At 53.3% G+C, this 27539-nt stretch overlaps 11 protein-coding genes across 11 annotated transcripts; 9 read left to right on the top strand and 2 right to left on the bottom strand.

Moving 5' to 3' along the window:
* Window positions 1-2009: 2009 nt before the first annotated feature.
* CGCA056_v002779 (uncharacterized protein) lies at window positions 2010-3714 on the top strand (the record flags this gene model as incomplete). Its single annotated transcript, XM_037318036.1, has 3 exons — window positions 2010-2274; window positions 2326-2743; window positions 2793-3714. The coding sequence occupies 3 exons, from the start codon at window positions 2010-2012 to the stop codon at window positions 3712-3714; spliced, it is 1605 nt and encodes a 534-aa protein (XP_037182809.1).
* Window positions 3715-4076: 362 nt separating this feature from the next.
* CGCA056_v002778 (Cytochrome c oxidase assembly protein COX11) lies at window positions 4077-5054 on the top strand (the record flags this gene model as incomplete). The annotated part of the gene is made up of 4 exons (XM_037318035.1): window positions 4077-4300; window positions 4360-4429; window positions 4490-4943; window positions 4996-5054. The coding sequence occupies 4 exons, from the start codon at window positions 4077-4079 to the stop codon at window positions 5052-5054; spliced, it is 807 nt and encodes a 268-aa protein (XP_037182810.1).
* A 676-nt stretch (window positions 5055-5730) lies between these two features.
* CGCA056_v002777 (60S ribosomal protein) lies at window positions 5731-6255 on the top strand (the record flags this gene model as incomplete). Its single annotated transcript, XM_037318034.1, has 3 exons — window positions 5731-5749; window positions 5808-5920; window positions 5977-6255. 3 exons carry the CDS (start codon window positions 5731-5733, stop codon window positions 6253-6255), a joined length of 411 nt encoding a protein of 136 aa, XP_037182801.1.
* Window positions 6256-7922: 1667 nt separating this feature from the next.
* On the top strand, window positions 7923-9278 carry GALNS (N-acetylgalactosamine-6-sulfatase; the record flags this gene model as incomplete). Its single annotated transcript, XM_037318033.1, has 1 exon — window positions 7923-9278. One exon carries the CDS (start codon window positions 7923-7925, stop codon window positions 9276-9278), a length of 1356 nt encoding a protein of 451 aa, XP_037182802.1.
* Window positions 9279-9756: 478 nt separating this feature from the next.
* CGCA056_v002775 (uncharacterized protein) lies at window positions 9757-10790 on the top strand (the record flags this gene model as incomplete). Its single annotated transcript, XM_037318032.1, has 2 exons — window positions 9757-10048; window positions 10111-10790. 2 exons carry the CDS (start codon window positions 9757-9759, stop codon window positions 10788-10790), a joined length of 972 nt encoding a protein of 323 aa, XP_037182803.1.
* Window positions 10791-11469: 679 nt separating this feature from the next.
* afvA-0 (NADPH dehydrogenase afvA) lies at window positions 11470-12741 on the top strand (the record flags this gene model as incomplete). Its single annotated transcript, XM_037318031.1, has 1 exon — window positions 11470-12741. The coding sequence occupies one exon, from the start codon at window positions 11470-11472 to the stop codon at window positions 12739-12741; it is 1272 nt and encodes a 423-aa protein (XP_037182804.1).
* Window positions 12742-13401: 660 nt separating this feature from the next.
* Window positions 13402-14442, top strand: CGCA056_v002773 (uncharacterized protein; the record flags this gene model as incomplete). Its single annotated transcript, XM_037318030.1, has 1 exon — window positions 13402-14442. The coding sequence occupies one exon, from the start codon at window positions 13402-13404 to the stop codon at window positions 14440-14442; it is 1041 nt and encodes a 346-aa protein (XP_037182805.1).
* A 1020-nt stretch (window positions 14443-15462) lies between these two features.
* T-1 (Tyrosinase) lies at window positions 15463-17669 on the top strand (the record flags this gene model as incomplete). Its single annotated transcript, XM_037318029.1, has 5 exons — window positions 15463-15523; window positions 15573-15647; window positions 15764-15906; window positions 15971-16234; window positions 16290-17669. The coding sequence occupies 5 exons, from the start codon at window positions 15463-15465 to the stop codon at window positions 17667-17669; spliced, it is 1923 nt and encodes a 640-aa protein (XP_037182806.1).
* Window positions 17670-17965: 296 nt separating this feature from the next.
* Window positions 17966-19167, bottom strand: CGCA056_v002771 (uncharacterized protein; the record flags this gene model as incomplete). The annotated part of the gene is made up of 2 exons (XM_037318028.1): window positions 17966-18813; window positions 18885-19167. 2 exons carry the CDS (start codon window positions 19165-19167, stop codon window positions 17966-17968), a joined length of 1131 nt encoding a protein of 376 aa, XP_037182807.1.
* Window positions 19168-20201: 1034 nt separating this feature from the next.
* CGCA056_v002770 (uncharacterized protein) lies at window positions 20202-21680 on the top strand (the record flags this gene model as incomplete). The annotated part of the gene is made up of 3 exons (XM_037318027.1): window positions 20202-20626; window positions 20683-21624; window positions 21677-21680. The coding sequence occupies 3 exons, from the start codon at window positions 20202-20204 to the stop codon at window positions 21678-21680; spliced, it is 1371 nt and encodes a 456-aa protein (XP_037182808.1).
* A 721-nt stretch (window positions 21681-22401) lies between these two features.
* On the bottom strand, window positions 22402-26246 carry mug190 (Meiotically up-regulated gene 190 protein; the record flags this gene model as incomplete). Its single annotated transcript, XM_037318026.1, has 5 exons — window positions 22402-24633; window positions 24683-24894; window positions 24943-25360; window positions 25411-25854; window positions 25917-26246. The coding sequence occupies 5 exons, from the start codon at window positions 26244-26246 to the stop codon at window positions 22402-22404; spliced, it is 3636 nt and encodes a 1211-aa protein (XP_037183809.1).
* Between the last annotated feature and the right edge of the window lie 1293 nt (window positions 26247-27539).

Raw genomic sequence — 27539 nt, 5'->3', positions numbered from 1 at the left:
TCGTGGTTTGCAAAGACAAGTTCTGCCATCAACAACATGTCGAGCCGAAAAAGCGGCAATATCAAGGCGGTCACCTGCCTCTTTTCAAAAATTTGCGCCGTCGTCGCCCACCGCAGGCAGAAACCCCCACAGAAAAATCCATTCTGGCCCGTGCGTCTTGGCCGTCCGCCAGAGATCTATAAAACGGCGACCTCTCGCCGCGAATCTTAGACTCTTCTTTCTTCTTTTTTCCTTATGTCGACAATACTTCAGAGAATCATTTCTATAGTATTCGACCTATTCTTGGTTCCCTACAGGAGCCACAGATCCCACCCTGGTTGATGAATGATATCCTCGACACCCTAGAGTGAAGAACTCTGGTTGCTTTCGCACTCTCCGTTCTGGAGGGCGGCTCTTGCCCTTGAGGCTTGGGCTGTATAGAAGGCGGTGATGATCTCGTCCCTGACTGTGGTCTTGCCCTTGGGCGCACGGTCAGGGTGGGTGTCGATGGACGTCTGACAGGCGTGTCTTTTTCCTCTTTTTCATTGCTGTCTGGGGCTTGCTCTGGTTGCGAAGAAGAAGCTCGAGGTCCAGTTGTGTGTCGCGTGTGTTTTTGGTTCATTCTTGACGGAGTATGACGCGTCCCAATTTGCTGTCACCATTGCCTCGACGGACCGCTCGCTCCTGCTCATTCTGAAAGTCACCTTTCGAATTTTCTCTTTTGAGGAACAGATGCCAAAGGTCAGGGGTCTCGTGATGCAATAGCTTGGAAAATGCGAGGCTGCAGACGCTGGCGATAGTCACCGCCCCTGAGGCGATTATTGGGCTGCGACATGCATGACGTCTCACCCATTAGGTGTTCAGCTGTCGCGCGGACTCGTCAGAAATCAAATAAAGCAGATGCACTATCAAACGTTGTTCCACATGTCAGCCTCCATTAGTCTTCGTTCGTCAAGTGTGTGGTCAAGAAAATCGGCCAGCCACCTTGTGGCGTCGGGATCGTGAACAGTCGAAAAGAAGGTCGCGACAAGGAGGGGCTGGGGAGCGCTGGGGACTTCTAAAGATCAGGCGCGCAGGTTGCAGGGATTGTTAATGCAAGCGTCATTGCGCCTGGGAGCTCCGGCAGCAGAGTTTCGTTTCATCGCATCGTGATCCGCGGCCGAACCGAACGCTCCCTTTCCCGACACACATCTGTATACCGTCTCTCCTCCTCCTCGTACCCTTCTCCCTCGTCGCTGTCAAAACTTATCTTAAAAAACATCGGAGGACGCACCCGTTGCAGCTTGTTGGTAGCCACGTGTCGATCGCTCTACTGTCCAGTCCTCTGAGGGATACCCATATCGGATCCATACCGGAAACCCACGAAACGGAGCGGGAATGGCGCCAGGTCAGCCGCTGTAAGTTGTTCGTTCTGTTGTTCCCTGTCTATCTGCACGTCTTCCTGCCAGTGGATTTTCATCCTTTTCCCGTACAAACGCTTTCCCACATGCTCGTCCACCAAGTATCTGCATGTTACCACCGCTGCCGCACTCCCCTCCCCCCCGAACCCGTCCGTCACCTGCGCAAGTTGCAACACTAGGTGCATTGGTCCACAGCCCGGTGTGTGCGGTGTGTGCAACCATGCCCACCACATTCGCCTCCTCAGACTCCTCAGACTCCCAGAGACTCTCGAGACTTTGTTCTTCTCCAAAAACCCAAGTTTGGGATGAGCGGTGGCGCGGGGTTGGCATGTGCGAAACCCGTCCATCCCATTGTTCTTCCTCCCCAAATCGACGCCCGTGGCTTGCACCTTGGACCCCGCCATTCCAAGACATTTCGGGCTGAGAGCTGCGCAAGCTGCGAAGCTTACCGACCTCCTCGATTCCGGTCTCTTTCTTCTGCCCGCTCTTGCCTTTTATACACCTTATGTTACTGTAACATCGCATAATCTCTTTTCAACCTGCACCTACGAGACGTGGCTTGGCCAAATTTCAGGCTCTGCATTGTTCGTACCGTTTGCAGGTGTCTCAGTGATGTCTACTGCTTCAATAATGCCCCGTCGACCTCCGTCGTTGGAATCCGTGGGTTCTGTGGGCTCCCCCATTGACCCGAAGCTTAGGAAAAAGGTCGCCGTCGTCGGCAGTGGATGTGCCGGCATTGCTGCTCTCTGGGCGTTGAATCGAAGTTATCATGATGTCTACATGTATGAGGCCGCGTCGAGGCTCGGCGGACACACGAATACTGTAACTTGGAAGAATGGAAAGTACGAGACGAGGGTCGACACAGGATTCATCGTCCTCAACGCGGCGACGTACCGTGAGTTCGCCATACTGGCTAGATGAGGGTTTCTACTCACACGGTGAACAGCAAACTTCATCAACTTCCTGAAGAGGGTCAAGGTGGATACGGTCCCGACGGAGATGACGTTCGGTGTAACGCGAGATCACGGCTTATTCGAATGGGCCGGCACGAGCTTGGACGCCCTCTTTTCCCAGCGCAAGAACATCTTTTCGCTGCGCATGTGGAGGATGATCTTCGACATTATCCGCTTCAATCAGTTTGCCCTGGACTTGTTGATGGCCGATGATGAGAATGATGCCGCCGCAATGAACGGGTACAGCAAGGGAGCAAAGCGGGAGGAGACGATTGGCGAATACCTCGATAGGGAAGGCTACTCGGACGCCTTCAGGGACGACTACCTTATTCCCATGACCGCTGCTGTGTGGAGCACGAGCCCGGACAAGTGCACACTTGACTTCCCGGCTGTCACCCTCGTTCGTTTCATGTAAGTGTTTCCCGCTGGTGGGCAATTATTGATGCTGACATCAGAGCAGGTGGAATCACCATCTCCTGTCAACCATTTCGACCAGGCCGCAATGGCTCACCCTCAAGAAGTGTGGAAAGTCATACATCGACGCCGTGATGCACGGATTCCCTTCAAACCATCTCTTCCTCAACACCCAGGTCACCCAGGTTACGAGTGAGGAGGACGGCAGAGTACGAGTCCACACCCACAACGGAAAATCCGATGTATACGACCATGTCATCTTGGCAACTCATGGAGACCAGGCCCTCAGGATAATTGGGTCATCCGCAACCCCAGAGGAGAAGGAGATTCTGTCTGCGTTCAAGACGTCAGAGAACTCAGTCGTGCTGCACTCCGACCTCTCGCACATGCCAGCCTCAGAGAAGGCCTGGTCGAGCTGGAACTACCTCACTCTCTCATCACCCTCAACTGGGAAGCAGAATATCGACCAGGTCTCCTTGACGTACAACATGAACATTCTGCAGCATATCCCCCGCGAGACCTTCGGCGATGTCCTCGTCACGATGAACCCTCTGCACCAGCCGAACCCGGACACGATCCAGGGCTCTTTCACTTACCGCCACCCCCTCTACACCCCGGAGGCCGTTCGCGCACAGAAGCTCCTGCCACGCATTCAGAACAAGCGTGGAATCAGTTATGCCGGAGCGTGGACGAAGTATGGCTTTCACGAAGACGGCTTCAGCAGCGGTCTGCACATTGCACAGGATCACCTCTACGCGAAGCTGCCGTTCCAGTTTGTCGATTCCACGTACAGCCGAGGGAGGAAGCCCTCATTGGGACTCGCTGATTTGTTTGTGAGACTCATCATTCTCATAATTCAGGTGTTTGTTGTGAGAGTGTTGGAGAGAGCCATTGGCGCAGCGATGAGGGTCGTTACTCCGCGTGCAAACCGCCTGAAAAGGGCCGTCAAGAACGGGAAGGCTGCATGAGGCAGCTTACAGGCTGGCAACCCACCGTAAATAGATACCTACCTATAAAATTCCCATCACCCAAAGCAAGGTCGATACCACGCAGATATGCAAGTGTTGTGTCGATGCATGCAAGTCAGTAGTCGTCCAGTAAGTCAAGCACATGCCCCAGGGACCTACAGTGGGATGTCCACTCAGCCCCTCAGCGCAAGGACCCCTAAAAACCGCTGAAGTCAAAGCCCGGTGGTGCGGAACAAACCCCACCCGTCCCGGTAACTTCGGCGTCTGCCGGCGCTGCAGAAGCTCAACCCACCTCACCTCGCTTTCCCGAATGGTATGATACCCAAACCCTCCATCCTCAAACCGCGCAAACCCCCGCGATCATGAACGCCTTACCGCGCCTCCCATGGCGCCAATCGGCACAGAGATGGAGCTGCTTCTTTTGCCAACACGCCCGCCCTTCGCCTCGAAACCTCTCCTCTCCCGCCGCCCGCCGCGCCGCATCAACCACACCTTCGCCGAGGCAGCAAACCGGTCCTAGCTTCGGCGGCGCTCCGTCCATGGAGCAGGTGCATGCGCATTATAGACGGAAGAACGCTACGACAGCGTAGGAAAACACATATATATTCAATTGGGCCTCGAACAGGTTGCTAAGAGAGTACGCAGGTACTACACCCTCAGCGTCATTCTTGGTACAGTCGCATTGTCATACGGCTCCGTCCCTCTTTACAAGATGGTGCGCATTCCCTTTTCTGCCTGCAGATAAGCATCAGCAAAGCTGACTCTCCTGTTCTAGATCTGCCAAACAACAGGCTGGGGTGGCCAACCCATCCGTGCCCACGGCCCCGATGTCGACTACAGCGAAGACGGCCTCGCCTCGCGCCTGGTCCCCGTGACCTCGGCCAACCGCATCCGCGTCACATTCAGCTCCTCCGTCTCCGACGTGCTTCCTTGGAAGTTCACGCCGCAGCAGAGAGAGGTGCGCGTGCTCCCCGGCGAGACGGCGCTGGCGTTTTACACGGCGACGAACACCTCCGACACGGACATCATCGGCGTGGCGACTTACAGCGTGACTCCTGGGCAGGTGGCGCCGTACTTTAGCAAGATCCAATGCTTTTGTTTTGAAGAGCAGCGGTTGAATGCGGGCGAGACGGTCGACATGCCCGTGTTTTTCTACCTGGACCCGGATATCGTGAACGATGTCAACATGCGCGGTATCGAGACTGTGACGTTGAATTATACATTCTTCAGTACGTTTTGTTAGTTCGCATAGTGCTGAATTGTCGCTAATGAACTGAACAGAGGCCAAGTACGACGACAATGGCAGGTTCAAGGCACCTGTGCCGATTGAGCAGAAGTAACCTATGATCTGAACGAATCCGCACTGCGGGATATCGCCACTCCAACACCATCCACCGAAACACCACTGTACAAAAAGTTTGGGCTTCTACGCCCGTGTCATACTAAGAAGCCATAGCATTTCAGAAGGAGGGGCATTTTGACAGGCGTTTACAGGCTACAAGCATCTGAGGACATGAAGTAAGCGACATGTAGGTGGACAACTGTAGGATATCATTCCGGCAATGGTCAAGAACACCGCAAGCCTGTGAACGTTGCACAGGCAATCGAGAGTACTGAAGCTTGAATGGCAATGCAAGATTGTATCCAGGTGGTCCAGGTGGTCCGTGAAAAGCTCACTCTAGGAAAGGAATGAGCGCATGATCTCATTGTCTGGACTCGTCCCATTGGAAATATACTGGCGACATCTGAGCTCAGATTCGTTATCTTATCGCCGATGCAGCTGGTCTTCGAAGGTTTGAGCAGGTACAGAAAGCTTGGACCACCGTTCGGGAACCATCACGTGGACCACCTAGGGCAGTTTTTGGTCACGTGTCAGCCTGCAGCCAAATTTCGTGTGGGCGTGCAAAATCGACCTGTCGAAACTTTTTTTTTGATTCATTTTTGGACATTCCGCTCTTCGACAACCATCAAGAACTCATTCCCGCCCAACGACGTTCCTACTAACGCCCAGCCAAAATGACCAAGGTTAACAAGAGTACGTTCCGCTGCTACTCTTGCGATCAATTGACAAAAATGCTGACTTTCTCGCAAAGTGGTTCACTCCAGCCGCCGCAAGTCGCGCGCTGCCCACTTCGGTGCCCCCTCCAGCACCCGTCGCTTCATCATGAGCGCTCCCCTCTCCAAGGAGCTCCGTGAGAAGTACAACGTACGTCAACCCGCCGCGATGGCCTCCCAACCGACAGACACTGACCCCCCCCAAAGGTCCGCAGCATCCCCATCCGCAAGGACGACGAGGTCACCATCGTCCGCGGCACCAACAAGGGCCGTGAGGGCAAGATCACCTCCGTCTACCGCCTCAAGTACGTCGTCCACGTCGAGCGCGTCGTCCGCGACAAGGCCTCCGGCCAGTCCGTCCCTCTGGGCATCCACCCCTCCAACGTCGTCATCACCAAGCTCAAGCTCGACAAGGACCGTGAGTCCATCCTTGAGCGCATCAAGGTCGGCCGCGAGCTCCGCGTCAAGTCCACCGCCTCCGCGTAAATGTTCTCCAATGTCAATGATGACGACCATCCCAACCTGAGCAGGGTTTGAAAAAGTTCTGTCTCTGGCTAGGATTCACCCAACGATCAGCGGCAATTCAAGGGACAACACAAAGCGGTATTACTCAAAAGCACGGCGGCGGGAATGACATACTACGATATCCATCGACGGCGTTTTGCGATTACGACGCAACACCTTGAACGCGTTTTGGCAATGGCATTGCCTGGAATGGGAAAGGACATGAGGGAATCTCAAGGCTAAAAAGCAAAAAAGTTTCTAGAAAATCAAATGAGAAATACTCTTTCTCAATGGCCACTTCCACGTCTTCCGTGAAGTGCTCCATGGGAGGTTCTCCCGAAGCCACCATCGCCCGCCCCTGCTGGGGCGATGCTGTCTTGGGGCCATACTCCCCTCATTGCTACACACAAGTTGTGACCTGCTAACATGACCACAGCACTGCTGGTGAAGAGGATACTCGTTCCCTTACATGAAATCGGAATGCCTCTGAATGGTAGGTCCGTCGTAAAAATTCGTGTGCATGTACGCTAGGATATCTCCGCGTTAACCAACAAGATCCATGGTTTTCGAGGTATACGACTGGCGAAGAGTAACCCGGTAGGAGAGACTTTTCCAATTGGAATCACCACTCTTCTGCCCTCGCCCGAAGATTTTCACTGAGCTTTGTCTATGAGGTCGGAAATTTGATGGTGAGGTACACACTTTCTCCTTTCGTTTTGTCTTTTGGCATGAACCCCGATTGTCTTGAAAAGACCCAACGCAATTGCTGTGAGGTAGCCCAAGGTGCTGCGCACACAGCTATGTTCAAGTAGAAAGATAGGTTACAAGACCAATACACACAAGTTCCAGTGCTCTCGTTTCCCTGTCCCGTGCCTGCCGTCCATGAGTGCAACCAAAGGCCGTCGCCGATTTCACATCGAAACGGTCTTGAATCCAGATGATGCTGCCGGAGGCGCTCAATTCACGGGAATTTCTCGGAAATGATGGATCGATGGCAATGTTTCGTTCTTGACTCAATCATTTCGCTCAGTTCCGCGTCTGGTGGACCTTGTAAGTTGGCCGAACACTGACCGAGGTGCTTTTACTGCTTTTTCCCCTACTGTGAAAACCCCTAGTGGGTGGACTCGAAACTTCCTCAACGTAAGTTGGCCGAATAGACGCAGATGCTACTTGAGACCGAAGCCAAAGCAAGTCATCAGTGGATCAATGATGCATTGTTTCATCATTCATAAATATTGCATATCCTTTGGAGAGGGAAGAGGAGGTTAGCTCGTGTTAGCATCATACAAGTGCACGGTGTCAACAAATCAACACCCGCATTCGCTCATGTTGTTGTTGCGCGATAACATTCTCCTGGAGCTGGACTGCGTCCTGGTTCAATCCCACATTGATCAAAAGCGAAACAGCAGCAAAATATGAACGCAAATTTTTTGTTAGTCACTATCAAATTGTTGGTCTCATGATTGAGCATCGTAACGGAGGTCATCTCCGTCCGGTTATATGATCGGAGGTCAGCGACAACGGCAATCAGGCGAACGCCGGTTGCCCATCATGCATATAACTTCATTGATGAACCTAGCCCAGTCGAGGCAGGAGATCAAACTCAAACAGTCTCACTGATACTGTACTACTCTTCTTGCGCTCAAAAGATGTCTCGTGACCCAAATCGGCCAAATATCGTCCTGGCTCTAGCCGATAATCTGGGCTGGGGAGAGCTGGGATGCTACGGCGGAGGCGCTCTCCGGGGCGCCGCGACCCCCCGGATCGATAAGCTCGCCACAGAGGGTCTCCTCCTGCACAACTTCAACGTCGAAAGCGACTGCGTGTCCACGCGGTCCGCGTTGATGACGGGGCGCCACCCCATCCGGACGGGATGCCGACAGTCGGTCCCGGCCGGCTTCCCGCAAGGTCTCACCCCGTGGGAGAAGACGCTCGCCGAGTGCCTCAAGGACAACCACTACGCCACCGCACACCATGGGAAGTGGCATCTGGGCGACGTCCCCGGGCGGTACCCGTCTGATCGCGGCTTCGACGAGTGGTTCGGGATCCCGAGGACCACGGACGAGACGCAGTTCACCTCGGCCATCGGGTACACGCCCGAGGTCGCGGAGCTTCCGTACATCATGAAGGGTGTAGCTGGACAGGATTCGGAAATTTTTCGCATCTACGACCTCGAGGCTCGACGGCTGATTGACGAGATGTTGGTCGAGCGATCAAAGGACTGGCTTACACGGCAGGTGGAGGCGGAGAACCCCTTCTTTCTCTACCACCCGCTCGTCCACCTTCACTTCCCGACTCTGCCTCACAAAGACTTCTCTGGGAAGACGGGGCAGGGTGACTTTGCGGACTCGATGGCCGAGATGGACTACCGCGTCGGCGAGCTGTTGGATCATGTCGATTCCTTGGGGGTCAGGGACAACACCATCTTCATATTCGCCTCGGACAACGGGCCCGAGTTCAGAGAGCCGTACCGGGGCACCGCCGGCCCTTGGTCCGGGACATACCACACGGCCATGGAGGGAAGCCTGCGCGTGCCGTTCATCATTCGCTGGCCTGGCCAGGTCCCGGAGGGTGTGACGTCCAACGAGATCGTCCACGTCACGGACATCTTCACGACGGTACTGGCCATGACTGGGTCCAAGTTGCCAAAGGACCGGCCAATCGACGGCATCGGTCAGTCGACGTTCTTCAAGCAGCCGAGCACGGTCAAGTCCGAGAGGGAGGGGTTCCTCTTCTACATCAAGGAGGAGCTGCGGGCCGTCAAATGGAAGGACTGGAAGCTGCATTTGGTGTGGGAGCCCAAGGTCAACCAGTCCTCGGGCCATCTCGAGTCGCCGTACTTGTTCAAGACCGTCAGGGACCCGAAGGAAGAGACGGACATCTTGGCTTTCAACACGTGGGTCTTGCAGCCGATGATGTGGTTGAGGACAGAATTTCAGAAGAGTTTGATGAAGGACCCGGCGCCGCCTGATCCGTTGAAGGACTTCTTCCGTCGAGGAGCTTGAGTTTACTTTTAGCTTTTAGTTGGCTGCTTGAAAATATCTTTGCCGTTCAACGCGCACTTGTCGATTCAAAGCTGAAGCCGTCAGATTCTAGACCTTTTCCAAAAGTCTCGTCTTGGGCCGCTCGTGGAACCGCGTCTTACTGCCGTCGAACGATTGATTCAAGAGTGTAGTCGTCCAGTAAGCTACAATAGTACACAGCATATGCGACTAGAGAACGACGTCCTTGGCCAAGTAAGACTGGTCATAGCATGCGAAAACTTTTGCATACAAGGTATCCCCAGGTGTTACATTTGTAGAACGATCAGCACAGGCCTTTTTAAGGCATTGTACGTGAGGATGTTAGTCGTTTAAATCATGGTCTTTCCCCAGTAATCACCTCAAACCATCCCTGCCTATTGTTTTGCTTTTTTCCAGCCCTGAGTTGCTGTTCGAGCCATCGACAATTTATTCAACGATCTCAAAGACACGACACGAGGTCATGGCGAGCTCAACGCAAGTCTACACCACTGTGACAACGACACATTGGTACGTTAACGGCCAAAAAGGATCGAAGGTCTATGAGTTGGCTCCCCAGACGACGCCCTTTTCTGCCACAGACAGTGTCTGCTCTATCGTGCCCAAGGGAATCCGGTGCGAAGAGAGAGCAAACGAAGTGGTGCCACGGAATGTTTGCTGGGGGCTTCAATTCGTGGAGGAAACAAGAACGTGGTTCCCGACACAATGCTTCCCAAAGTCATACACTGATATCTACAAACCCTTCAAGGACTTCAGTGAGAAAGCCAAGTAATGCTCCTTTACTTCGTACAGCTGCTGACGCGCCATTGACACTTAGGCGACCTGGTCACTTTGGCTTACCCAGGAACAGCTTGTATCAGCGATTGGACGTCGGCATGTCTCACCACGTTGGATTTAACTAACTCACAGCGATACATTCAAAAGTGGTGTTGTCCGCCCGGTTGGGACTGTTACACGCAACCTGAAGGTGACAGTGTGACTCGCGACTGCTATAGCGTCGTCAGTACGCCGACCGACATCTGGTTCTATCCCATCGTGACGACGGGAAAGAGCGATCGTACCATTACGACGTCGTGGACGAAGGTGCCTCTGACAGATCTCCCGAACCAAGGTCCAATTGAAGTTCATCACCCCGTCTTTCCGCTCGAGGTGCGCGTTCCGATTCAAGACGACAAAACAGAAGCCTCTGGCCTGTCAACAGGAGCGATCGCCGGGACAGCTGTTGGCGTCTTTGTTGTAGCTCTTGCTCTCGTCGGTGGCGGGCTGTTCGTATGCCTGCGCAAAAGGAAGCAAAAAAGAGAAGCAAGAATCTCGCAGATTGCTGCCGGAGAGAGAGACATCCACCAACATGGCTACGATAACAAGCAGGAACTCTCAGGGGATCACGCCTTTGAGACCATAGAGCTGAGCAAGACATCACCGCCCCCAGTCGAATTATCATCACGAACTCGTCCTGCAGAAATAGAGGGAACAGTTCGCCCTGTTGAGCTGGCGTGATGAGTTTCAGACAATGTCTGCTGTCTTTCTTCCTGTATATGTAGCAACTGTCTGCAGGTCTGTGCATTAGACTTATGCTCTACCACGCACACAATGAAGTAGTAATAATGGATTAATAGCAATAGATCATTCACCCCAATTCATAGAAGACGAATACAACAAGTATTCAATTCTAAGAGTCGCATGTTGAAACTATCTTGGGTGGCTAGTGGTTTCTTCTGTCTCAATGCCTCGGCAAGGGGTCGTTTTGACCGTCGGCAAAAATAGAGATTACACCGATCCTATTACTCGGTGCCCTTCAGCCCCCAGACATGCATTTGTTAGCTACGGTGGTAAATTAATGTCAGCTTGTCCTAACGGATGCGGATAGAGTTTCCGACAATTGGTCATACTCAAGAAATTCCACTGTGAATCTGTCGCCCGCACCACGGATGAGCTGGCCGAGACCCCACAATCCGGCCGGCTCGGTGACGGGACGCATGCGCCGAGTATCATCGGCTATGAGATCGAATGCGCTGGGGGCCTAATGAAGATTTTGACTAAGTCAGAGAGCTCTGATAGTTGTTTTAAACTTGTATAAATCCCATAGACTGTTCATCAATGTCAACCCAGATCTACTGAATGTATCAGGTGCTGTTCAAGCTCGTCATTGCCAACTCCTCCTCACCTTCTTTTCAAGATGTCACAGATCAACGGAGCCGCGGAGGCCCTTCACTTCTCAGCAATAAATAACCCAGCGGCAAAAGATGTCTCGTATTACACTCCGCTCCAAGATCCAGTTTCCGGCACCGCAATCAGCACAACCACCGGCGCCCCTATTCCCAAACTCTTCACTCCGCTGACCGTTCGTGGCATCACCTTTCAAAACCGGCTCTTCTTGGCGCCCCTCTGCCAATATTCAGCACAGGAAGGATACGCAACTGACTGGCATCTGACACATCTTGGTGGCATCATCCAGCGCGGACCTGGTCTCGCCCTGATGGAGTCTACTGCAGTTCAGCGGGAAGGACGCATTACACCTCAAGACATCGGTTTGTGGGAAGACGGGCAAATCGAGCCGCTGAAACGCATCATCGAGTTCGCTCACAGTCAAGGCCAGAAGATCGGCATCCAGCTCAGCCACGCCGGTCGCAAGTCCAGCACCGTGGCGCCCTTCCTGCACATGAACGCCACTGCAAGCGCGGAGGTTGGTGGGTGGCCTGATGAGGTGTATGCGCCTTCTGCCCTGCGCTTCAACGATGCCTACCCGCAGCCGAGAGCAATGACGTTTGAAAAAATCCAGGAGTTCAAAAATGCTTTCGTGGACGCAGCAAAGAGGGCCGTCAGGGCTGGCTTCGACGTGGTCGAGATCCACGCCGCTCACGGCTACCTCATTCATCAGTTTTTGAGTCCCATCAGCAACCAGCGCACAGATGAATACGGCGGAAGCTGGGAGAACAGAGTGAGGCTAGTCCTTGAGATCACAGATCTTGTACGAGCCTCCATTCCAGAGAAAATGCCCCTTCTCGTTCGAATCAGCGCGACGGATTGGTTTGATAACATGAAGGAAGAATTTCCCGAGAGCTGGACTGTTGCAGACTCTTGCAAATTAGCACCGATTCTGGCCGAGAAAGGTGTCGACTTTCTCGACGTCAGTTCCGGTGGTATCCATCCTCTGCAATCTACAAGCATCAAGTCTGGACCTGGCTACCAGGCACCTTTTGCCAAGGAGATCAAGAGGGCAGTCGGAGATAGGATGGTTGTTTCTGCGGTCGGCGGAATCAGCACGGGTGCCATGGCAGAGGGGTTTCTCCAGTCTGGTTTGGACGTCATCATGTGCGGACGTTGGTTCCAGAAGAACCCAGGTTTGGTGTATTCGTATGCTGACGAACTTGGAGTCAATGTCAAGATGGCAAACCAGATTGGTTGGGGCTTTGGTGGGCGTGGAAAGGGCTCCAAAAAACAGACATAGATAGAGCGGTACTTCCAAGGTTTCTATGAGAACACCTCTTCAAACCTAAACCTCATACCTCCGTTTTTGAAAAGACCTCGCTCTTGCTTGTGAACATCGCTCGTGTCTTTCGGAGAATGAGGACACATGGATAATCGAGTGCGTAAAGTGCACTATCCCAGAGTTCGTAGCTATATAGCTGTCGTTCAAACACACATTGAATTTATCCCATAGTGCTGAAAACTATGCCTCTAGCGTAAATTCTTCTAGGATTGGCTATCCGGGTAGATGGATAAAGCTACCCACCTGTACATACCGTCACCTGTCCCTTGCTATGCATCCCATATTTCTATCTCCGTTGCCGTCTTTTTAGGTTTCTTTTTTTGTCGTCCGTCTTCCCTACTGTTGTCGACTCCTGCCAATCCTGGCATATTTGGCGAAAGAAGCTTTTGCTTCTCCGTGCCCTTGAATAACAAGTGTAGGTATTCGGAGGAACATGTCTATTTATTCTTAGTAGATGAGCCCTCACGCGACAGTCTTCCAGCGTGACTACCACCGAAGCGTAGCCCTCCTTCCTAAGACACCTGCCCTCTTGCTCGCCTTTCTGGCATTCTGCTCTCACACCCTCCCTCCTACACGCCTCACGCCTGCCCTCTTAAGCTGCTCAAAGTTCGACCAGCCATGTTTACTCAGTTTATGGAGCTCCCTCCTGAATTGAGACTTCTGATATGGGAGCTCGCCGTTCGTCCTCTTCTGCCGAGTGTTCACTACTTCATGGTAGACAGAGAGGACGACGACGACGGCGGGAAATACTTTACCACGTTGCCCATAGATCGACACCCGGATCGGTACCTGCTGGGCGAAATGGAAAAAGTCGCCCTCATAGGAGACGATTCTGGGTTATGGACAGCTTGCAAGGAGTCGAGATGCGTCGTGCAAAGAGCGTTCGAAAACCGTTTCCCTCAGACCGAGGGGCCTGCGCCAGTCATATTCGGTACACGTCACTACAGACGACTTGCAGTGGACAATTCCAACTCGCGTTCGAGAGTCGATGAATATGCGAGAACGTATCTCAGTACACACGCATGGATTGCGGACGCCAGCTTCGGAGTGCTTCCGCAGAAAGACTTGACAGTCTTCCAGGCATTACCCCGCAACACATGGGACACGACCAAGGTCATTAGAGACCTGGGATCTACGAAATGGGGTCTGGGCGTTGCATTTGACGAGCCGATTGCGTTCGAATATTTTCCATCCTGGTCCTTCAACTACGACGTGTCGCTAGGTTTCAACTATGGGCGTCAGGCTTGGGAATACACGTCTGCCAAGCTCGCTGAAATGATGCAAGCCTCAGGCTCCCGTGCTCTATTTATTTGCCTTTTGATGGCAAGATGCACTGGCCGAATTAAATCCAAAATTTATCTCATTCAGTACGGCACATCGCAGAAGCCGAATTTCGACCACCGCCGACAAAACCGGGCCACTTTCTCCGGCTGCGGTTTTACTTTAACGCAAGCCAGTTTAGACGAGATTGAAAGCCTCACATACTCTCCAATGCAAGTGGGAGGCGTTCACAGCGGGTGCAAACTCATGACAGCGTGGGACTTCGAAAACACGATCTGGTGGATGTTGTTCCGACTTTTCGGTTTCCGGGATTCAGGGAGCCATGTTCGGATTCCGCGTTATGTAGAAGTACTGGTATGCGAAATGTCAGATCATTGAGGGCTATGGCATCAGGAACGACGAGTTACGACAAGGATGAATGAAGGAACAGAGAAGAAAGAGGCAATCGAGAGACAGCAGTATTCCCAATAGAAAAACTCTGCCGTATACTTAACACGTATTTGTGCCGGTTTCATGTTAGTTGTGCGCGGAAATTTGTGTGATTCGAATTGTGTGTGTCTCCATCAAGATCAACAAACCCTCAGCTCAAAGTGCCATGCCAGAATGTCAGCGTGATCGTGTCTCTCCTAGTTGCCAGAACCTGTAGCTCAAAACCGTAGTCAGAAAGTCGCGGTCCCCCTGACCACTACATCTCAAGGCTTCCACAAACCAACCGAATAGCCTTTCAGCCTCCGCCTCACAGACGCCAAGACAGGGATCTTCCGACCAAGACCACGCGTGATTCGCTCCCGACCGAGACTCTCAACGACAAGGCATCCAACGCTCGAAACTCGCCGGAAGGGGTATTTGCTGACCGTAGCTGACGGCATGCCCAGCACGCACCCACGGGACAAAGATTTCGTCACGGGAAACGGGGGGGTCACCCCCTCTGCTTCAAGCCACAATCTGATTTATACGACCAAAAGTGGACAATGTCGTGATGTCTCGCAAGTCGGTGAGATGGTGCAGAGTCGTTCATTGGCCTGGTTCATGCTGACATGCCGAGTGTTTGCTGCGGCTGAGCCGCGCGCCCGAGCTGACATGGCTGGCTGGAGATCATCCCCGCACCGCGGCGCGCGGCCGGTGTGACGGGATATGCCCCGCGGCCCGGATGTGAGACAGCCCCTTGCTGAGTAGGGCTGAACGAGGTCCCGAGGTACCGGCGTTTTCGCAGCCGTTCGGTGAGCGGGAGAGAATCCCGCGGCGATGGAGTGTAAGTAAGAGCTCCAATTGTGAGAAATAAAGTATATAAGCTTAACATGCTGACTCCAGAAGTCGGTATGACAAGAGGACCCTCACCTCACTACCTTCGCTCTCTGTACTCCATTTTGCAATACTACCACATAACATCTTGTCAACATGTCTTCCGACGGCACCAGGGGCCCTGTCCTTGTTCACGGCATCCCAGCCGATGATCCTCGTAGGTGACTTGCAAGTCTCCCTTCAATTTAACAACTAACACATCATAGAGAACCCTCCTGTTCGTATGGAGGTTCGGGACATGATCAAGGAGCAGCCGGACCAGTGGAACCTCTACCTCCTTGGTCTGGAGAGATTCAAGGAAAATGTGCCAGAGGGAATGCCCCTCTCCTTTTTCGAACTCGCTGGCATGTTGCCGTCCTCCACTTCTGCTCCTACACGCACCTAACATGAAAGCTAGCCATCCACGGACTGCCCTACAAGAAGTGGCCAGACAAGCCATGGAACGACATGGTCCGCGTCGACAACGACTTTGGAGGCTTCTGCACCCACAGCTCCATCCTTTTCCTCACTTGGCACCGCCCCTATCTCGCCATCTTCGAGGTGAGGCTTCTACCCCTGAAAGCGTCATGTACGGTGAAAAAAGACTAACCACACCCACGATCAGACCGAGCTCTACAAGCACGTCAACTTCATTGCAAACGCTTACACAGAAGATGAGCGCAAGGCCGACTACGCCGAGGCAGCAAAGACCTTCCGCATGCCGTACTGGGACTGGGCCCGTCCCGACCTCGGCGTCTTCCCCCCTCAAGCCGCCTCCGCGGCCCTCAACCAGGTCATCAGACCGAAGGCGTTGTCGGGCAAGTCCGAGATCAACCCCTTGTCGAACTACACCTTCAGAGAGTCCGCATCTCTGCGGGACATCAACACCGTGCGTAGAGTCCCTTTCTCCTCTGCCAGCAAACAATCTGACATCCAAACCTCAGGTTCCCCGCGTCGGAGCCACGGTGCGCTACCCGAACATCCGCGACGGCGACGCCGAGATCAACCGCCAGCTGCTGGCCTTCTTCCAGGGCGAGCAGGGCAGCCCCAAGGGCAAGAACCTCACGGAGCGCGTCAACTTCATCCTGCAGTCCTACACCGAGTTCGCCACGGCGTCGAGCAACCGCTTCGAGGCGCAGAAGCCCAGCAACATCGACTTCCGCGGCTGGGGTAGCATCGAGGACGTCCACAACGCCGTCCACAACTACACCGCCGGCCGCGGCGGCCACATGACCAACCCCGAGATCTCCTCCTTCGACCCCATCTTCTGGCTCCACCACGCCAACATCGACCGCCTCTTCGCCATCTGGCAGGCCATCCACGACAAGCCCTCCGACCCCCTCACCTACGTGACGACCAAGCCCTCCGATGCGAACTGGGGCAACTTCATCGTGAAGGCCGGCGACCCAGAGGGCATCGACACCCCGCTGGCCCCCTTTGCCCAGTCCAGCAACGGCACCGAGCAGAAGTTCTGGACCTCGGAGGGCGTCCGCACCACCGAGGTCTTTGGGTACGCATACCCCGAGACCCAGAAGGCGAGGTTCCCGACCCCCAAGGACGTCATCAACGAACTGGACCGTCTCTACGGCAAGATGGCCACCTTTGCCAACATCATGCGCAGCAGCAGCGCCGACCTCGACAACGCCACCCAGGAACTCCAGCAGCGCGCCAAGAACCACATCAAGGCCGAGCGTGGACAACTTGCGGCAGCCTCCGTGGAGCAAGCCCCCTTGGCCCAGACCAACGGCGTCCACCTCCCCAAGGAGCGCGAGCTGAAGAAGCTCGTCGGCGCGGAGAACAAGTACCTCGAATGGCTGGTCAACATCAAGGCCGAAAAGGCGCAGCTCGGCGGCAACTACGTCGTCCACGTCTTCCTCGGCGACGTCGACGACGCCTCGCCCCTGCTCTACCCCACGCAGCACTCACACGTCGGCGTCTTCGCCACCTTCGGCCAAAACGAGAACACGGCCTGCCGAAACTGCCAGGAGGGCCGCGCCCGCGGGCAGCAGATCACTGGCCAGATCCCCATCACCCTGGCCCTCGTCGAGCGCTACCTCGCCGGCATGGTCGACAGTCTCACCCCCGAGGACGTGATCCCGTACCTGCAGAAGAACCTCCACTGGCGCGTTGCTCTGGTCAACGGCGAGGTGCAGGACAGGCAGAACGTGGACAACCTGCTCGTCAGCGTTGTTACCGATGAGGTCACCATCCCGAGCAACCCGTCTGACTTGCCGGTTTATGCGCCTGACGTTGTCGTTCGTCCTGACTGCACTACGAACCGACAGGGAAGTGGCCGTGGACATGGCACTGGGTACTCTGGATGAGAGTACCTTACGGAATTATCAAGGACTGAAGACAGTCTTATGCGCCTTATCATTCATGTACCATAGTTTGTAAATGCGATACTCTTCATCATCCAGCTAGTCCTCACTCGGGGCGTCCCGTTTTCGCAGCCTCACCCTTGACTCGATCCATCAAGTGCGATACGTCAAGTGATTCTAGCTATAGCGAGCAATGTGGCAATGGTTGAGCAAAAGATTTAGAAGTAAAGCTGACACGAATGGTCAACGTCTTCCACAAGGGGTAGGTGCCATAGTGCGAGGGCATACCTACTGAGGCGTTAGAGGGAGAAATCCACCGGTCTCGGTACTCTAGCGTTCCCCTTTCTCTCCCGGCGTCTTTGATAGTTATTGTGACTCTGGTTCCCGCTGGCCTTCCAATCCTTGAACATCTCCCAGATCGCTATAAAACCGTCTGAAAGCCAAGACAGAATACCCCCAAGCCATTCGAGGATCGAGTCCCAGGGCACGTAGTATACTGCTGCAGCAACCCCAACACCAATGAGTACGGCAGGGCCAGCCGCAGTCACGAATCCGGAAGCCTCAGCACATGCTGCCCCAACCTTGATATTGAGCAAGCCATATTGGAACTGAAACAGTGCACCTCCTGCAGAGGCCTTGATCGAGACAGCGAATTTTGTACCACAAGCTAGGATGCCCAAGATAGAAGCAAGGCTTCCTCTCCATCTCTTCCACCATTCGCCGTCGTCCACAGACGTCTTCTTCATCTTCTCCACGTGACGTCTGATCCTTATCTTCTCTCGGCTGCTGAGAGTTTGCTTGAACGCCTGCTCGGAATTTGCCCAAGACTTCTCCTCGGGGTCGATGTCAATCAGCACCGTAGGTCCCAAAAACAATCGGCGTCTTCGTTCCTTCTGTGCCCACAGCTGGATCATACTGCCACAAAAAGTCGAGGACCCGTCAAGGTGCAGGTACTTCTTCGCATTGGAGCCGAAGCCACAACGAAGCACCATCAGCACTCGAAAAGTTGACGGAACGTCGAAGTCTATGGCTTCAATATGGCCGCTCACAACAAGAACAAGCTCATCGCACTCATGGCTCTTCGCTAAGTCACGGATGGTCGAATCGAGTGCGAAATCAGTGGTGACAACCACAGAAGAGCGCTTCCCTTTCCAACGCGTCAGCTCACAGCTGCCCTAATGATAGGAGATGATAATAACGGAAGAGGAATAGTCTTACTTCTAAAGAAGTGGAAAGCTGGTTTCTGAAGACTCTGGCATTTCTTTGAGAGGCGAGATACACTGTGCGGGCTGCAAACCGCGACAAAGGCTCTGTTCTTGGCTTTTGTTGGTCTCTTGAGTCTGGTCTTCGATTCATCCGACTGCTTCTTGAATTCTTTCATGTCCTTTTGAATCATCGAAAACATAGAGTCTACTTCAAGCTCCCTGGCATGCTCGTCGTACTCAGAGACCGCGGAGGAGTCGGTCACGGTTGAGGAGTTGTCTGACCAATGCCGAGACATATTGTGCGAGAGAACTTGATTGCGTAAATAACAAGATCTCAGGGAAGAAAGAAAGACAGAGATAGATGTTGTATGTATGTGTCTGATCTATTTAGAATAGCCACCGCTGTTATGGGGACCTTTCAGGCCTACTTATACTTGTGAAAACGTTTGCCCAGGGTTCAGATGTCCATCCTTTCCCTGGGGTTCCTAAGATGCATGTAAACTGGGATCGTATGCTGTACGTATCACTTGTCTCTCGCCCGGACGGTCACGAGCACCATGAAATGCCAAAGACGGCACGGTCGATGAGTTGCATGCAGGACCATTTCGAACCACCCCCAACGGAGACACGAATTGATACCAGGGCGTCGACGTGGACAAAGTGACTAGCGAGCCTGCTCATGGTTGTCTGGCTCAACTGAAAATCAATATGCATCTCTTCTGCAAGTCCAACGCATATCATTGCAAGCTTGTCCGCGTTGCTTCTTGAGAATGTAGGAGCCCATCCATGATTCCTGCAGAGCACCGGGCTGGCCACAGCAACTACCAATGGCATTAATGTTCACCAACCACCAGACCCAACGGTACATGCAGTGTGTCTTGTCCCGACCAAGCGGTGATACCGCTTTAGCCAATCAACTTAAAAGGAACTTTAATGCAGTCTGTTTTGATATGTCCAATCAGATCATGCAGCTAGCAGTACACCATAAGTCATTGTGCCACTCGGTCGCGAGAGTAGCAATTGGCCGGAAGCACTGCGGGGATATTGTCATTAACCAACGACAAGCAGTATGAGCGTGGGGTGAAGAGTCTGGAACTTGTTGGCCCAAAAATGAGCCTCCACTGACCTTAGATAAGTTGTCACTGCGAACTTCCTGACAGGCATTGATTCCATGGATGGCGAAGTATCCGTCTCGAACCTACTGTGATCCCCCAACTTCGTCGGCCTCTGAGAATTCCATCACGCTAAACATCTTTTTGAAGTCTCTCCCTTTCGAAAAACCTCAAAATCATTCATACTCGGCTCGCATTGCTCCAGAAATTCTTCTGTAATGGATTCGATGGAACTTGACCAGCATTCCGAGTTCTATGACGCTTGGATCTGCCTTCAGAGCACTGCTGAGTCAAGCGAAGTGTCCCCGCCGTCATTCGAATCCGCTGCATATCAATCAGAGACACCTTTCATAGATCAGAGACGTGCTATTCCGACACAAGTACGGGAGGAGACTCAAACTCTCAGCCCCACGCCTTCTCAGTCGCAACAGTCAACATCTCACGACGCAGCCTCGTCAGCTTTACCATCCACCAGCAAGCCCCAAACAGCGTTGAAAAAGGGGCGCCCCGGGAGAAAAGCAGAGCACGACGAACGAGAATGGTTGTCGAAGAAGCAGATACTCAAAACCCTCTACCTAGACGAAGCCAAATCTCTCAGCGCGGTCTCGAAAGTAATGGATAATGCGCATGGCTTCAAGGCATCGTAAGTCCTCAAGCCAAGCATTTTTCTTCGTGAGCTAATTGAGAGCCGGACGTCAGTGATAACATGTACAAGAAGAAGTTCGCAGCATGGGGATTCTTCAAAAACCAATCACAATGCCGACCTGTCGATTCAATCACACAGGCCCTCTCTGGGACGTCAGGCAGAGCACGATCTGCACAAAGTCTTCCCCAGAAGCAGTTCCAAGATTCTGAGAAACTTGCATATCGACTCGATAAACATCTTTCTCTGCTGGCACCAGATGATCCGAGGCTCGCCCAGCTAGAAAAAACGCTCTTCAATGTGTGGGGTTATTTCATGCGGGTGTTCGACCGGGGATCAGATGGAGTCAGTGGATGGACTGGCGACTTCTTCAGTCTCAATCCCCCGGAAGGCCATTGCGACTCTTCCAGCGATTGGAAGGCTGTGTCAGACCAATGCCACGGTGCCTCTATTTTGGTGACGCGGCCAGACGATACCAACGGAAAATGCCAAAAGACCCTACACAAGGCCCTGTCCCTCTTTGACAAGTTACCTCAGAAGAAGGATCCATGGATGCTTGTCTATATATGGAGGATAATTCTCTACATAAGAGGTATCGCATTCCGACTTGAACCCAGAAAAACGGAGGTCTCTTCTTTAGTCCTGGCGCGGAATCGAGACGACCATCTAGTTGGGAACTTTTTGGAGGGCATCATAGGACTCATCAAGATTCACCTCGACGCAGAAGATCCTATGGTATACGCTCTCGAGTCACTACGTTTCTTCTGTCTTCAAGACATTAAGTTGCCAGTAGAACGAGTCTACCAGCTTTGCATTGACCTTTTCATGGACTACCTGGGCAACTTTCATCCCGTGGTTCTGTCAATGACGGGCCACTTTTTGAAGTACTGGCCAGGAAAGCTGGGGGAGCACGTTCTGCCAAGCTACGACAAGGTCGTCAAGAGCGCTGAGGTGGAATTTGGGTTGTGTGATGAACGTACAATTTCTTTGCTTACAGAGTACATGTACATGGCCAATTATCATGGCCAAGACAGCTCATTGATCTTTAAGCTAGCTACAAATCTCAAGGAAAGGACGGATAGGCTTGGTAATAAGCCTACTTGGGGAAGGGAAACTTATGCTCATGTGCTTGCTTGCAAGCTTCTGGCGCGTCTCAATAGAGATGAAGGCAAAGGGCAATGTTGGATGGTCAGCTTGGGTGCTCTTGCAAAGAAGCTTCGAGATGGAGACCGCGAATGCCAAACTAGAGCTTTGCAGATAAGACTCATGTTGGCTAATTGGTATCGAAAGGCGGGAGAAAATGGTCGATGCAAGATTGAGAAGGATTTGGCTGAGGGAATACGGGCCCGTATGTCAGAGTCAAAGCCGGTGAAGGCTGGTTGGAATGAGACTTTCAGATTTAGAGGCCGATAGAGTTTAGGGGTAACTAGTTTTATTCATGCATACATGGACTTATTGTATTTCTTTTGTGGTTTCCGATTCCTTCCGTGTTTCCTGTTCCTGGGTCGAAGAAAGCCCAAATCTGGCCAACATTATAAGTTTACAATATATTCAACTCAAGGGCACATGCTTCAACAAGAAGTTCGACTGATTCAAAACTTCATTTGCCTGCTTTGACTACAAATACATTTCCTAACGCCCCCATCATCGCAATTTACGTCATTTAGATATGCTTCGTAGACATTACAGAAGACTTGCGAAAACCAAAGACCGTTATCCATATCCCATTCCCTCGCTTCCCCATCTGTTCCTGTGGTGAACAGAGGAAACTATCATTAAACCTCGGTCTCGACGTCGGGCTTGCGTCCGTTCAGAGACCCGAGCTTCGTAATCTTTCGCACAGCGTACTTGGCTTCATCCTTGGCGAACTGCACGTTACGCATCGGACGCCACTGCATCAGGCCTCTGTGCTGGCGATGCAAGTCTCTGCTCCTGCTCTGGTAGTCCTTGTAAGCCTGGACAGGACCGTTGCTGTTTTTCTTGGAGACGCTGGATGACGCGTCGCTACTGGTGCTGTCGACGGACTTGCGAGCATCATCACTTCCTTGGTTGGTGCTGCCTTGGTTGGTGCTAGCATCCGTAAGTCCAAGATCGACATCGCTGCTGTCATCGTCCGAGTCGAAAGTGTCGCGTGATTCATCGTTCAAGTCCTCCTGTTCGCCATCCATGAGTGCCGTAGGATCCTTGCCGAATGCTCCACTCCAGTCCGTTCCGTCCTTAGCCATCCACTTCTCCTTCTCCTTGGGGTTTGCTTGAGCCAGGACGTCACGTCCATGAGTCAAAGACTCGTCGTGGAGCTTTTGGACCGCAGGAGGCACCTCAGGAGTCACCTCCTCGCCACGGACACCTTCAGCAAAACAGGCTTCCCAGGTTTCAATCGTCTCACGAGAGTCGTTGCTAGTGACAAACTTGATGTGGTCACGGTCGGTACCGGTGGAGAAGCGGCCACGGAACTTGAGGCGTCCAATCTCTTCAATTTCGATGTCGGGGATGTCCTTGTAGTTGTCCTCGGTGATGTAGTTCTGAGAGAGGCGGAGACCTCTGTCGCACTTCCAGATCGGGATGTCAAAGTCCTGCTCTTCCTGGTCGGGCAGCGATTGTAGCCACAAAGATGCGTAGGCATCGGCATGACGCTTTCCAGGACGGTGAAATTCGAAGAAGACAGGAGACCTATATCGATAACGGACGGGAAGACGGATCTTTTCGTGATTGTTCTCACCGCTGATGTCCCAAGAGTATCCTTCCGTCTCCTCCACCTTTTGGCAAGTATCACGCTTCACGCTCACGGAGCTTCCGCCAGTGCGAATGCGAATCTTGGTCTTCAAGTGTCCGTAGTTCGTAGCGTTCATACTGTTGGAGGTAAACTCAAAAGTTCCGACTTCCCAACCCAGCTGAGGGGGCGGCAGGCGCAGTTCGACAGATCTGAAGAGCAAAGAGATTCTGATTCTTCCATATCCGATACCTCCGTCTAGAGGGTACCATCGGGTGGCCTCACTTCCGGTCTGCATGATGTCGGAGAGCTTCAGAGGAACAACACCAATGATGGGATCGTGTTGTCTGTTGCGGGAGTCGCGAACGGTGATGGTGGTGATGCATGATCGCCAGTCCCGGATGAACTTTTCTGTACCGGCGTTGAAAATGGGCTGAGATGACACGGCCTTTGTACGCGTCTTATAAACAAGCTCGTCGTTGACAAGGATGGTGCAGTAGGAACTGGGTAGCTTGCTACCTTCCTCTTCCTTGACATCGCCGGCATCGAGACGGGCCGGCTCGTACTCACGTCCTTTGCGCTTTCCATTGGAGCCCTTGACGTTCGCCAGTTCGAGTCCGACGATCTGGTGCACGACAATGCTGAGAATACCGGAGGGCCAAAGTGGGTCGGGAGGGGTGTGGACAACCGCATCTTCCTCGGCGTTCTCGATGGTGCCCTTCTCGTCCTGGAGCTCCTTCTTGTCCTTCAACTCAGGAGGCAGGTTGACGTCCTTACCGTCAGTGCGAAGAGCCTTGCGGAACTGAGTTTTTCCAAAGAAGCCAACCTCCCAATGGAGCTCGCCAGGCATAGTACTGTCGGCCTTAACGCCGGCCAACTTGGAAACCTGAGGGAACATCTTTCCGGGGTGTTGGATGAGCTTTTGAATGCTGAGTTCGACCTTGCCGACAACGTCGTCTGCAGAAGAGCGATCGCTGTCCCACAGCTCGACTGACAGCTGTTCGTCAGCCTTGATCAGGTCGGCGGTAACCAACAGCCCGCAGCTCTCCTCGAAGACGGGGTTCAGGTCATCCTGAATGACGCGAGTGCAGAACTGAGGCTTCGAGAACTTGCTCCAGGCAACGGTGATGTACGGGTCCGAGCCACCACCCTGGCTGCCGCGACGGTCCTGCTTGCTCAGACCGACGGCCTTGTGAATGCGGATGTAGAGCAGACCAAGAGCGAGGGTCTCCTTCTTGATGTCGTCACCCTGGAGCATCTTGCTCAAGTCTAGGGTCATGCTCTTGGGAGCGACGTACTAAATCCTAATTAGCTAGAGTAAAAGCACACGTTGGAAAATTACTTACCATGGAAGCAGCGGTGCCAATGGCCCAGTTGACAAAGTTGGAAATCAAGGGCAAGTTCAGGATGTTGACTCCCTTTTCAATCATAGGAGTGCAGCCGGCCTGAACCTTGGGAATACCCATGAGCGTGAAAGTCAAAGTCTTCAGGAAGGGTGGCTCAGGGGTAAGTTGGAGACGAATGCGTGCCGTAGCAACAAGACCTTGAAGTTCGACCCCTAGAGAATGTTAGACGATATTATGGTCGGACAAGTGGTATTACTCACAGATCGGCAAGGGAACTCCAAAGAGGCCGCGAACACCAAGGTAAAACACCAGTTGCATTCCCATGTTGCGCGCCTTGGAGGAGATGTCAGCTCCAGAGGGCTTGGCATGGTAAGCGACTGATGCCTCAAGGTTGTAGAAAGACCCAGCCTGCTCCATTGCGGCCAGCTCATTGGGGTCAGTGTTCTTCTGATTCTGCTTGTGGGCTTCGTCCTTGATATCTTTGACGTGGGAGTCTGGCAGAGCTCGCAAGCTGAGGATGCGCAGCGGATTGCTGCCTTGCGAAATATCGGCGACGCGGACGTTCTCAATAACGCCAGGGACAGAGGCAACCATGACGTCCTCCAGAGTGTCAGCGACACCGGCGAACATCTCGGGGTTGATCAGGTTCCACATGATGCCGAGAGCGGTGTTCATCCACTGTGGTTCGTTAGCGCGGCATCACTATCATTCGAACTCGATCTTCTTACCTCGACGGATTCAGGGACGAGGTTGATGGTGGCCGTCTCACCACGCTCCTGCTCGCTGGACCATTCCGTGTTTCTGCCCTGGGTGATGAGATCCTTCACCCAGAGAAAGACTCCAGACGCGACGCAGGCACCAAGGGGGATGAGTCCATAGAGAGCGCCGCCAAAGAACTTGCCGACAATGACGATGCCGAAGAAAATGCCGGCACAAAGGACGTTTGCTTTGCGTTCCAAAGACTCGAACATCGGCTCGTAGCTGACGCTTGGCGTCTTGAAGAAGTTGACATTGGTCTTTTCACTGTGAATAGGTACGTCGGACGTGCTTCCGGGTTCAACGGGGTCGGGTGGTGCGGTGACATCTTGAGCTTGGCGGTACTCCTCGCCAGACTGCTTCGAGGAAGTGGCGACGGTTGCCGACTTTCCGAGATTCTCGTTTGGCACGGAAATCTGAGGGAAAGCGTGTCAGTCGACCTCAATCAAGTGATATGTGAGGGCTGCAAGTAGCATACCTGGGGGTTCTCGACCACCTCCTTGAAGTCCTCGTTTGCGTTCTCAATCTCGACATCCTTGCCTGTCACGGGATCCCGCACAGTCTTGGTCTTCCTCTTGCGAAAACGGTGGTCCTTCTCGGGGACATGGGTTTTCGCGTCCCCAGTCTGGCCATTCTGGTGGTGCTGGCGCTGTTCTTGCTTGATCTTCTTGTCCTCGGCGTCGAGGGCAGCATCTCGCTCGCGCTTCTCCTTGTCGAGCTGTGCCATGAACTCGTGGACATTGGGAATTCGGTTTCGGCCGCTGTAGTGCTGACCGCCGGTCGGCAGTTGGTGCTCGTCGATATTCATCTTGCTGCCATGCACAAGCCTGTGCGTGCGACCTGTACCTGCGTGCCTGTTTGGATGAAAATAAGAGTGGGTATATGAGATCAGTCGTAGCTCACACTACTTGACTGTCGCAGGCAGGCTCGATTTGCCGAGTCAATTGGGCTTCAGACTGCACTTGCACTGCACCGAAAATATTGGCAGGCGGACAATCGGCAGAGGAAATGGAGAATAGCTAAGAGGGACAAGAATGAGAGCGCGGAGGCTGGATCTTGGAAATATAATTCCAAGAAGCACCTACATTAGCGAAAGAAGGAACGGAGCAACCCCTCCAATTGCCTCATAGCTCCTCTTCAGCTTGCGCCAGCTGTGACAGCTTGTTTGGGCTGCCTTAGTCTGCCCATCCATCCCCCTTTCCCCAATCTGCCTTCAGCTGCAGCTTGCATACACTCACTGGACTGGCTTGTTTGGTCGGGCTGGCCTGGCATGGCTGGAAGCTGTGATGGTCAATGACGTAGCTTGTCTTGCGACTTGCTGCCACAAAGCCCACTAACAGCATGTGCGGCCCCACCCCGGCCAGCCCCCGGCACCTTGCAGCACCTATGACGGAGCAAGTCTCCGGTACATCGCATGGCTCGTGCGTTTTCCTGCTGGCAGCCACTGCATTTTGACTGTCCGGCACCCATTATTTGAAGACCGAGCCAAACATTCCTGCACCAAGTCTTCAGCACCAGAGGCGCGTTACGACGAAGCGACCGTGGCTGGAAAGGGCGACGCTAACTGGCCCTATCATTTCTTGTGCGTGGCTCCAGGCGGGAATTCAGCATTCCCGTCACGTTTTCCTGTTTTTTACGACCTTTTCGATGGCTTGTGCAACAGCGATGCGACGACCTGAGGCCGATCTGCAGTAGGGATCGCTGTTTGCTTGCGTAAATGGCTGGGGGGGGGGGGGGAGCCGCTGTTTTGGCTGCATGTTCATTGGCCTTCGTGGCCTCGAGCTGGCTAGGCCATCTGGCTCCCAACCCACGTCGTGCCTTGGCTTTATGTTTAGGTAGTTCAGCTGCGGACTTTGACAGCTGGAGGGGCGGGCGGTTGTGGTGGGGTGGTTTGCTCCGTTGTTGGTTTGTGGCCTGAGTCGTCTCGTTCCTGTGCTGTTTTTGGAGGCCAAGCAGTAGGATGAGGAGCTGTTCGACTAAGCTGACACTGGTACCAGACATAGCCAGATGGTTATTTTCACTGCACGTTGTCGAGAAAACAGCGTCTTCGACCTGGTCAGCCGCCATCCGCCCTATCGAAAACTCTCCGTGCGGCTCATGG

The sequence above is a fragment of the Colletotrichum aenigma genome, assembly GCF_013390185.1.
Source record: "Colletotrichum aenigma strain Cg56 chromosome Unknown KSG_Cg56_contig02, whole genome shotgun sequence".
NCBI classification, from domain to species: Eukaryota; Fungi; Ascomycota; class Sordariomycetes; order Glomerellales; family Glomerellaceae; genus Colletotrichum; species Colletotrichum aenigma.
This window is presented reverse-complemented; position numbering and strand designations above follow the sequence as displayed.